We start from the raw sequence: 12002 nt of genomic DNA on the forward strand, positions 1-12002 counted from the left end.
TTGCCAAGAAGGAAAGTCCACCGTCTCTTCTTTGGTAATTATGTCTGGGAGGGACAGGAATGTTTACTTTTTTGGCCTATCTTCCCCTCGCCAAGCTACTTAGTTGGGCATTCCTTGATCTGGGCTGCATTGCTGGTCTTACTGCTCTTCCTCCCCTTTAGCCACCCGAGATTTCAGTCAAGCAATTGCTTGCTGCTGTTCACCAACCATTTGTTGCTTCTAGGCCTTGTTAATGTCATTGAAAAGATCACAGTCCAGTTTAAGAACTAGCTCAAAGGCCACTTAACGTGATGCCTTTCCTTTCCCCTGAGCTCCCATGACCCTCTCTACGTGGGACAGCTTACCTTTTGATAATGTCTTGATGGTGTCATCTGGCCTGGTTTTGCGTCTCACATAGGATGGGTGTCTTGAAGGTAGATGTGGCAGTTAGGTCCGTAAAGTCTGACTTTTCTCCAAATTAAGGGTGACTGCATCATATGACAGAAGTAATGCTATATGCTTTCGAGGCTAGGTTGTAAAGGGCGACATAGCTTACGGCTGGTTTGTTGAAACAAACAAGCTGGTAGTCCTTGTGCCACCATGTAAAAATCTCTACCACCCTGAGGCCACCATGCTATGAGGAAGCCCAGACCAGCCTACCTGGAGAGACCCTGAAACTACAAGCAAAGAGATGCATGGCCAGCCCTGTTCCAGCCCCAGCCACTGCCTAACTGCAAGCACATCAGATGCCCTGAGTCAGAATTGCCAGGTAGAGCCTTTCCAAAATTCCTGACCCACAGAACCATGAGCGAAAATGATTACTGTTTAAGCCTCTTAAGCTTTGAGGTGGTTTGTTACACAGCAGTGGTAACTCTGAATTGTCTCCAATGCCTACATTACCCACGTGGGGCTTCATAAAAAGGAAGGGGTTGGTCCAAGAACTCAGTGAGTGCTCAGCATTTAGTGTCTGCACTTAAGCAAGAAAAAAAAAAAAAAAAATGCCCACATTGGAAAGGAAGAAATAAAACTGTCACTATTTGCAGATGACATGACTTTATATACAAAAAACTCTAAAAACTGTTACCAATAACAACTAATAATTAAGTTGTAGGGTATAAAAACAATTATAGAAATTTGTTGCATTTCTGTATACTAATAACATTGTCAGGAAGAGAAATTAAAACAGTCCCATTTACAACTGCATCAAAAAATAAAATACCTAAGAATATAACCAACACTAAAAACTATCAGACACCAATGAAAGAAATTTAAACAGACTTCATGCTCATAGACTGGAAGAATTAATACTGTTAAAATGTCCGTACCACCAAAAGCAATCTACAGATTCAGTGTAGCCTATCAAAATTCCAATGGCATTTTGTTCACAAAAATGAAAGTCCTAAAATTTGTGTGGAAATAGAAAAGACCTCAGTAACCAAAGCAATCTTGAGAAAGAACAAAGCTGATAGCATTACTCTCCCTGATTTCAAATTGTATTACACAGCTTTAGTAATCAAAACAATAATTGGCATAAAAACAGACACATGGGTCAACGGAACAGAGTAAAAAGTCCAGAAATAAACTCACGTATATGGTCAGTTAGCAGGACCACAGCAAACAAACAAGCTTCTGCAAAATGAAAGCTAGCAACAAAAAGACAACTTACGGAAAGGGTGAAAATATTTACAAATCATACATACAATAAGGGGTTCGTATCCAGAATATATGAACTCATACACTCAATAGCATAAAAACAATTTAAAAATGAGCAGACGATTTGAATAGACATTTATCCAAAGAAGAGATACAGCTGGCCACTGGGGAAATGAAAAAGGTGCTCAGTATCACTAATCATGAAAGTGAAAACCACGGTGAGATACCACCTCACATTTCTTAGGATGGCTGTTATCAAAAAGACAAGAAATAACAAGTGCTGGAGAGGAGGAGGAGAAAGGGAACCCTTGTGCACTGTTGGCGAGACTGCAAACTGGTGCAGCCACCATGGAAAGCAGTATGGGGGGACCTCAAAAACTGAAAGTGGAACTCCCATATGATGCAGCAATTCCAATTCTGGGTATTTATCTAAAGAAAACAAAAGCACTCAACTCCAAGAGGTACATGCAGCCTTACACACACAGTCAAGATAACGGAAACAACCTAAGTGTCCATTGACAGATGAGTGGATAAAATGTGGTGTGAATATATATGACAGAATAGTATTCAGCCATTAAAAAAAATGAAATCCTCCCATTTGTGAACGATGGATAGACCTTGAGGGCATTATACTAAATAAGTAAATAGCAGACCAAGAAAGACAAATACCATTATGATCTAAGTGTTATGTGGAATCTTAAAAAAACAAAACCCAGCTCACAGAGAACAGATTAGTGGTTGCCACAGACGGGGTTGGGAAGTGGGGAATGGGTGTAGAGGGTCAGGTACAAACTTTCAGTTACAAAAGTCACAGGGATGTAATATACAGCATGGCGACTATAGTTGATAACACCATAAGGCATATTTGAAAGTTGCTACTAAAATCAATCTTAAAAGTCCTCATCACAAGGAAAAAAACTTTTAACTATGGATTGTGATGATGTTAGGTAAACAGTGTGGTAATCATTTTGCAATATATGTATTTTTAAAGTTACATAACAATGCTTTCTATTAAGGTTTTTTTTGGGGGGATTGTTAAGTCAATATTAAATACCTTAAAGACCTTCAAATAGTAAGCAGTATAACAAATCTCTTGGGGAGGGAAATGTTTTTAGCTAATGAGCTAATTAAGAACAAAACAAAATAGAAAAATGTCAGGATTTCCACAAGGAAATAATTTATTTTTTTCTTTAGAATTTGGCTCAGAACAGTAACATAAAAATATTTACATTAAAATAAGTTATGTGATTTTAGCTAGTTGTAATAATTATGTTGGAATATATTAGCCTTTCCATGAATTTAATAAAAACTGAGTTCTGATTTTATAGATTCAGTACCATTCTTCCAAATATTTGGTATGAAACTTGATAGCAATGCAACTGTCTGGTATATACAGTGGTTGCAGATTTCACCAAGGAACAATGGATGCCCCTTCACAGTACACTGACTGGCCCCAGACACTGATGGCCAAGCCAACAAGCTTCCTTCCCAGGAGTCAACATGGAATGTTTCAACCAGGACCTGGAGATTATTTCAGAGCTGACAGACTTCTAGGAATCAGCCAACCCACATTTGCTTAATGTGGGTTTCACATTAACCCACAAGGAAGGAAGGAATTCAAATACAATCTTGATTCTTTTACATGGGAACAAGTGAAATAATATGTTGTAGAAACCTTTAGGTTTCCCTAAAATAATAAATCTGAAAAACATATGCTAATTTTTAGATTGTCTAAAAGTACCCATAAAAACCTGTCACTAGATGAAATACTATATTGGCAAAATTTCCATAGCATACAAGAATATTTTATTAAATTCACCACTGAGAGATAGTGTCAAGGATAAATCAATTCATTTGCTACTGAGATATTCTTGTGAAAGCTTTCGGTAGCCTGGAGTAAATCAGAATATATTTGCACTTTGGAAGATTTTGATATGACTAGAGGTTGTGTAGCTTAGCAGAAAAAGCACAGAGGGACCCGCCTCAAACCTTATCTTTAAGACTTATTAGCCATGTGGTTCTAGGCACACCACTTAAGACTTAGTTTGGGGTTCTATAAAATGGAAATTAAAACACCTACCTTACTGGTTGTGAGAATTTAGAATAATGTATATGAAGCACCAAGTTCAGAGCCTGGCACACAGTAGGCACTTAATAAGTGGTGGCTATTAGTATTTCTTCCAGGTTGAAATTGATAGCAAGAACCTTGGCCTCTGCATCTTGACACTAATACAAACATAGAATCTTACTTAGCCAGAATCCAGATTCACGGATGTGGGCTCTAGGCAAAAGTGAAGTCGCTGAGTCGTGTCTGACTCTTCACGACCCCATGGACCGTAGCCTCCCAGGCTCCTCCGTCCATGGGATTTTCTAGGCAAGAATACTGGAGTGGGTTGCCATTTCTTTCTCCAGGAGATCTCCCCGACCCAGGGATTGAATCTGGGTCTACTGCTTTGTAGGCAGACGCATTGTAGGCAGATGGTAAGTCTGAGCCACCAGGGCTCTAGGTATATAACACACAATAAACACTGCCTTTATCAGTACTCCAGTCATATTCAACACAATATGAAAAGCTACTGAAGAGAGACATGTCTGTTCTCAGTAGCAAAGATCCTTCTGGGACGGTTAATCTCCTTTCAGAGACTGTAAGTCCTAGTGGCTTCTCAGCGGTCCTTAAGAAGATAAGGACAAGGTCACTAAGGCCACTGTAACTCAGACCTCTGATCTACAGTTGCTCAAGATTCTGAGAGAGTAATAGCAAACGACGTCTTTCAGCAAGTAACGTACGGCAGTGAGAGATACACCTGATGTCTTGATTGTGGCCATGATTTCATATAGATGTCAAAACTTATCAAATTGTGCACTTAAAAAAATACCTCAATAAAACTGCTTTTTAAGAGTTTACTTAAGCCTTTCGTGGTGAGATTTCCTTCCATTCCCTGACTGGATCCCTTTCTGTGTTCTGAATTTAGGGTCAGAGGAGGAAGGATTAATAACCAAAACTCCAGTATCAAGGTCCCACCCCAAGCAAGGCCTGCAGGTCTGAGTGGTACATCTAGTAAACGGAGTCCTAAGGCGTCCTTGGCTACTGTTGTAGCTCCTTTTGGCACAGAAGAGTATGACAAGGTTTGAGCTGAAATAACCCCAGGAGGAACAGCATCTACAAAATCAGGTTGGGAAAACTGACTTTGGAAGAGGAGACTAAAAGCAAAAACTTCTCTGCCATAGTCACCTGCCAGATTGCCTAATAAATGCTCATCTAGAAGACAACCTGATTCCACCAAGGAGCTCTCGAGTCTCTGTCCTCGTGCATTCCTGGGAGGCCTAGTAGATCCTGCGAGTCGTGTAGTCCAGGACCATGCTGGCGGCGCCGAGCAGAGCAGGTTCCACCAAATCGGAAACCACCACGTCCACATCCTGAACCGAGGACAAGGCTTGCTGGCGGATGACGTCTTTGACAGTGTGGATGTAGTGACTGGCTAGGATTCCAGAGAGGATCACAAGGGAAGGATTCATAGTGTGGAGGATGTTCACAACCCCAAGACCTAAAGCTGTTCCAGCTACAGGAAAACAAAAATTAAAATAAGTTTTGGGGAGAGAGCTCTATCCAAAGTCAAAGAGGAATGTGAAAAAGGGCACTAGCCAGGAATAGTTCACCTATACGGCCTCATGGGAAGTAGTGCTTTTAAAGCTGTTTATGGACTTTCCCGGTGATCTGGTGGTTAAGAATCCGCCTGCCAGTGCAGGGGACACAAGTTCGATCCCTGATCTGGGAAAATTCCACATGCCACGGGGCAGCTAGGCCCATGCGCCCCAACTACTGAACCTGTGCTCTAGAGCCCATAAGCCGCAACTCCTAAGACATGCACTGCGACTACTGAAGCCTGTGTGCCCTAGAGCCCGCACTGTGCCCCAAGAGAAGCCACTGCAGCAAAAAGCCTGCAGCTATAGAGAGCCTGAGCAGCAATGGAGACCCGACACAGACAAAAGGAAGCGGGAGACGATACTACAAATGACCCAATCAGAAAAAGGGCAGGAGACCTAGACAGACATTTCTCCAAAGAAAACATACATATGGACAATGAGCACACGAAAAAATGCTCAGCATCACTCATTATTACAGAATGCAAATCAAAACTACAATGAGGTATCACCTCACACCAGTCAGAATGGCCATCATCGAAAAGTCTACAAAAAATAAATGCTGGAGAGGGTGTGGAGAAAAGGAAATCTTCTTGCACTGTTGATGGGAATATAAATTGATACAACCATTACAGTACAGTACAATCAGGACAGTAAGGAAGGTCTTTAAAAAATTAAATATGGAGAACAGAGCAGTTCCTTAAAAAACTGAAAATAAAACTACCACATGACCCAGCAGTCCCACTACTGGGCACATACCCTGAGAAAACCATAATCGAAAAGACACATGCACCCCACTGTTCACTGCAGCACTGTTTACAACAGCCAGGACATGGAAGCAACCTAGATGTCCATCAGCGGATGAATGGATAGAGAAATTGTGGCACATAAATATAATGGAATATTACTCAGCCATAAAAAGGAACTAAATTGAGTCAGTTGTAGTGATGTGGATGAACCTAGAGTCTGTCATACAGAGTGAGGTCAGAAAGAGAAAAACATCATGTATTAACGCATACATATGGAATCTAGAAGAATGGTGGTGATGAACCTATTTGCAGGGCAAGAATAGAAGTGCAGACAGAGTATGGATCTGTGGCCACAAGGGGTGGGGGAGGGGAGAGGGTGGGACGAATTGACATGTATACACTACCACGTGTAAAATAGACAGCTGGTGGGACGCTCAGCTCGGTGCTCTGTGACGACCTAGAGGGGAAGCACAGGGGAAGTGGGAGGGAGGGGATACACTCACACACACACAGAGCTGATTTACACTGGTGTACAGCAGGAAATAATGCAACACTGTAAAGCATTTATACTCCAATTAAAAAAAGGCAATGCTACCAAATACCTTGAATGCAATTCCTTGTCTCAGTGAGCAGAAAAACTACCTCTTCACAGACATGACAGAGCACTGATCCTGCGGCCAGCTGGGCGCCTGCGGGAGCTCCAGGCTCCCCCCAGGCAGAGCTGCCCAGAGCTGTGTGCTCACCTGTTCTCAAGATGCTCTGGGCCTTTGCGTTGCCAAGTTTTGCAGCCTGGATGAGATGGAGTGCGCCCACAGCTTCATCTTTTGGCACTGACATCCCTTCCACCAAGAGCTGGTCTTCTGTTTGGGCAGAGGCGAGAAGGAGCAGCAGTCATTCACAAGCTGCAGCAGCCCCGTGGGAAGGCCACACTTAGAACTGTATCTGTGGGCAGCAGGCCCCCAAGTGGGAAGTTGATCATCTTTTTTTGCACTTGAAAAGCTTTGCAATCATCATAAATATCCATATACTACATCTGCCAAAGAGGCCTTTGCAGCCTGGTTATACATCATCCAAAACTTCTCTAACTAGAAATCCTCCCTTGCTTCTCCATTCCGTATTAAACAGTCATGAAGTGTTTTTTCCTGCAAATTACCAGCACTTCTCTGCATTCATCTCCTTCCTTGTCTAGCTGAGATGCAAGGCTGCTGCCAGTGCCCCACAGCAGCAGGAAGGCCCAGCGCCTCCGAAGCTGACGGACCTGGGTTCAGCTGTCAGCTCCACTCCCACTGGCCGCACGCTACCCTGCCCACATGCGTCACCTCCACGCGTTTCTCTTCTAAGGCTAGGGTAACAGTACCTACCCTAGCAGGATTCCAGGTGCTGGCCAGAGGAAATGCTAAATGTATATATTTCTGTTGTTATCTACAGTCCCTGTCCTCTGCCCCGACGCTGCCAAGTCACCAACCTAGATCACTCTCCCTCCTCATCTGCTATTACTCCATCTCTGATGGGAGAAAATCCCAACCAAGAAGACGGTTATCTAGACAAAAGCTGGGGGCTTCCTGTCTTCAGGGGCCCTCACAGCTGCCCTGTCCACTCTGCCAGTCCCCTTCAGGGCCCTTCTCAGCCTTCATCTCCTCAGACTGTCTATCCCTGCCCCCACTGTCAGTATCTCTGGCCTCTTAGGGAGAGGACACCTCCAGGCAGGAACTCCCTTTACTCTTCTGCCCCTGCCTATAAACAGGGCTGTGTTCTCACGACCTGGCTCCTCTCCTTCTCGCACCCCCACCTGGGCTTCGCAGCCCACTCCTCCCTGCCTCCCCAGGGCCTGTATGGGCTCCTCCCCAGATCCTCTCCTGTGTTCTCAACCCCCACTTCCGCTCCCACTGTCTCCTTACACCCTCGCTGGCTCCTCTCCGCCCGTGTGGGCACCCAGATGGCTCGTGCTCAAGGCATTCTTCTTCCCTCCTACTCAGGGTAGTTAGTTTTCTGCTCTCACTACCTGACCAAACTTCTTTCTTTAAGATAAGCATTTATCCCCATGGGGGCAAAAACTGATTCTTAGGGGCAAAAAAATTTTCTTTTTATACAGAGAGTACATAAACAAACAACGTATCTGTGGTATTCAAGTTTCATGGGGTGGAATGACTAGGAAAAAGTGTCTAAGCATTTAGACTTCTTAGTGGGGGTGATGATAAAAATGAGGTAGAAAATCAACACTGTTTTCAGGGCTTCAGATGGTGTCCTTCCTCAGGGTCAAACCAATGAACTTTCCGGTTTCCTTCTGCTCAGCACTTGACACTACCCACCACTCTCTCCCTGAAACACTCCCTCTTTGGTTCCTGTGGCTTTACCCTTTCCTGGTTTTCCTCTCTGCCTACAAGTACTCGTGTTTCACAGGATTCCACCCTCAGTTCATCTCACTCCAAGTCTCATTCACAGGCGTAATACCCACCTCAGTGCCAGGGATTCCAAGTCCAGCCCCGTCACCTATCCTGAGCATCGGATCCCTGTGGCCAGCTGCCTTCTGCGCATTGCTCCTGCACATCCCACTGGTTCCCAACCATCATCATCTGCCAGACTCTATTCCTTCCCTACATTCCCAACCACAGTTACCCAACCAGAAAACTGCAAGTCATACAGAACACTGTCCCCCTTAAAGCCATCCTCCATTCAACTATCATTGTCTTCCTAGAAAACAAGTTTTGTGAACAACCTAAAATTCAGATCTGTCTTTTCCCTAAACTTTTTTAGTGGCTTCTCCATTAGCTGCTGGTCCTGGCAAACCTCTGGCTACACTATACCCTGCCTTGCCCTTATGCACCAACACCTCTGTTTCCTATGCTTGGAAGTGCTGCCTGGCTCATCCAAACTTGCCTCAGTAATTCTGTTTACCCTCTGACTCAACTAGACAGCCTAATGCTCCCTTCACTGTTTGGAGAGGGAAGGGAAGGGACACTGGTGTCCTTCCTATATGCGTCTATGTTCCTTGGCCATCATTCTCATTGCACTTGACACACCATATTATAATGATATTAAATGATTCCCTCTTATATTAGACTGGAAACCATCTTGATTTTTATAACATGTCCAGAAACAGCTGTAATTCAAATGACCGCTCAGACTTGAAAAATTGTGTGTTTATCCATTTACTTCTCCATTACATCTGTAATAAGATACCCAACCTGTGCTAGGGGTTGAGAAGACAAAAATGACAGAAATCTCCCCTGCTCTCCTGGAGCTCAAGACCCTAGTCCCTGTCCACTGCTGGAGAGGAAGAGTGTTAATAGGGGTCAGGACCAGGGGGGCTTTGCGCTTCAGTATGCGGAGTCCTGATTTTCCTCTAGAGAGTAAAAAGCTTGAAAGTTCTGGCTTCCAGCATTTAGCTCTTTCTGGAATATCTATTTTGAAAATACTACCACTTGGCTATTTATCCCTCAGATGAAAGAAACCCACCATCATGTAGCTTTTTTGCTTCCCTCTGCAAGGCCATTCCAGAGGCATATGCTTCAATGCACCCGTGGCTTCCACAGGAACAATCAGGCCCATCCAGGGACACCACAATGTGGCCAAGCTCTGCAGCACAGAAGGAGCTGCCGTGGATCAGTTCATGCTGGTGGACGATCCCCCCGCCGATCCCTATAGTGAGAGATGACAATCACTGAAGTGGCTCTGAAAACAGAAACCTGAGCTAATGGCGATGCCTCCTCTGTTAGCAGACTTCGGAATGTGAGGTCCTGTATGGTGCCTACTTCCTTAAATAGCTAAAACTTTACTAAGTATCAAAACTTCACCTGGAATCCTTTTGGATGGAAATGTTTAGCTGGTCCTCTGATGCCCTCTGTTGCATCTGCTTGGAATCACTGTGATTTCAACTTGGTTCTCACCAAGGTCTTCTCTAGCACTCAAGTAAGAGCCAGCAGCCATGGAAGCACATTGCCCAGAGGCAACCTTCAACAAGGAGAGACAGGAGCCAGCAGATGTAGTGGACAGCTCTGGGTGGATTCTACAGGCTTCCAAGGTAGCTTTGATAATGCATCTTCTAACGGTTCTCCTGCTCTGCTCTACTCTTTCCACCGCCTCATTCCTGTGTCTCAGAATCACCTCCAAAATAAAATACCCACACCAAACTCCTTGCCTCAGGCTCTGCTTTGGGGAAAATCCAAGATAAGATAATCTTTTTAAAAGGTTTCATACACCACCTGTTTTTTTTTTAAACACCTGCTTTCTTAAACAGAATATTAAATAGTTTTGGCTCTTCTTAATGCCACCTTGTCTAAAAATGTATGATTCAATAATTATGAATATCAGTGAATTTTGTCATGGAGCTAAGGAGTTAGAAAGGGCATTTTGCCTTAATAGGTGTTGCATTTTAGAACTGCCCTCTCTTACTTTCTGTGGCACCTACTCCTCAATCCGCACTCCTCTAATTTGCAGGTTATTACTGGAGAAGGGAATGGCAACCCACTCCAGTATTCTTGCCTGGAGAATCCCATGGACAGAGGAGCCTGGCAGGCCATGGCCCATAGGGTCGCAGAATTGGACATGACTGAAGTGACTTAAGCATGTACTCCTCTGAACTAGGAAATGATATCCAAGCTGTTAAAACTGTGTCCGAGACTAAGTGCATGCTCCATTTAGGGAGGGAGTCTGACATGGAGCTGAAGAGCACACAGGGTTTGAAGGGAGAAACATGTGAGACCAAGTGTTGCCTCCAACACTGACTAGCTGAATCTGTTTCCTCGTGTAAAAAACGAATTGGAACATCAGCAGAAGTGAAGAAGTAGGAACTCCAAAAGTCCACCCCTCCACTAAAGCAATGATAAACTAGTAAAAACTGTCAGAATCAACTTTTTTTGGAACTCTGGAAACTAACCAAACGTTTACAGCAAACAGGGGAATTGAGAGAAAACAAGCTGAATCTTAGAGATTTCTGGCATTTTCTGGTCCCATCACCCCCACCCTTTACTTCCCAGCTTGGCGATGGCCATGAGTAACAGCCTATATTCCCAGTATGTAGTATTGCCCAGGATGGCAATACTGGAGGGAGGAGAATGAACTATTCTCAAGACACTGTGGTGCTTTGTTTAGACCTGCTTGGTGGCTCCTGGTGGACTAGCTCAAAGGGCTGGTCTTTATCTCACCCTCCTCAGAACTCTCCCAGGGCTGAGAGGCTACCCAGGGGGCACTTGTCAAAGACATGTAAAGGAAGACATACTTACTAGTTTCTACTGCTGAGGGCAATAGATGGTAGTTGTGACAAACAATACACTAACCAAAGAGTGGGAAGAAAGGCTGGGGAACTAGCAATGAGAAGCTCTGCGGAATAAGGGCTTAGAAGAGCTCTGACAGTTCCTGGCAATTTAGAAGGTCACATTCGTGCCCAGGGCCTGGCACATGCTCAGGAAAGACCTGGGTATTCTCAGCTCTCACCTTCAGGCTTTACAGGAAGGGAAGGTGAAAATTGCCTGAACCGAAGCAGCCTTCTCTACTCTTACCTGTGCCTGTGATAAGTGTCACAAAGTTTTCAAGGCCTTTTCCTTGGCCAAATTTCCTTTCTGCCAGGGCAGCACAGTTGCCATCATTGTCTACCCACACGGGGAGATGCAAAGTGTCAGACAGGGGGCTTCTGAGGTCCACGGAGTTCCATTCTTGAATCAGTTTGGTTGAATGCAGCACAATTCCTTCCCGAGGATTTACACGGCCACCTGTAGAAATGCCTGAGCTCCACAACAAACACAAGGAAAATAATTTTGTTGAGCAATCTCAGAAGACTATGCTGGCTTTCTGGGCTTAGAACACAAATTATTCACCCAAGATCTCCTAAAACAAACATTACCAAGGACTGCAAGGTAATGTAAGGCTAAACCTGTGCCTCCCCATAGACAGCGAGTTCCATCAGTGCTTTTCACAATGTTTGCTGAGGGCCCATAGACAGGACTGGAGCCATCTACACATACGACAGTGAGCTGATGCTCC

At 44.3% G+C, this 12002-nt stretch overlaps 1 protein-coding gene across 4 annotated transcripts in view; it reads right to left on the reverse strand.

The window, feature by feature from the left end:
* Positions 1-1454: 1454 nt before the first annotated feature.
* The window catches only part of GNE (glucosamine (UDP-N-acetyl)-2-epimerase/N-acetylmannosamine kinase), a 59847-nt gene continuing 49299 nt past the window's right edge, over positions 1455-12002 (reverse strand). For 3 of the 4 annotated variants that reach the window (XM_019966196.2, XM_019966198.2, XM_070794750.1), the window contains 4 exons: positions 11522-11743; positions 9480-9662; positions 6767-6883; positions 1455-5192 (listed from right to left, as the gene is read on the reverse strand). In XM_019966196.2, coding sequence (XP_019821755.1) covers positions 4957-5192; positions 6767-6883; positions 9480-9662; positions 11522-11743 — 758 coding nt within the window. In that variant the 3' untranslated portion in view covers positions 1455-4956. Of the gene's footprint in view, positions 5193-6766; positions 6884-9479; positions 9663-9817; positions 9975-11521; positions 11744-12002 lie in introns of those variants that run through there. The other variant, XR_011568100.1, reaches the window with a different exon arrangement.

The sequence above is a fragment of the Bos indicus genome, chromosome 8 (genome assembly GCF_029378745.1).
Source record: "Bos indicus isolate NIAB-ARS_2022 breed Sahiwal x Tharparkar chromosome 8, NIAB-ARS_B.indTharparkar_mat_pri_1.0, whole genome shotgun sequence".
NCBI lineage: Eukaryota > Metazoa > Chordata > Mammalia > Artiodactyla > Bovidae > Bos > Bos indicus.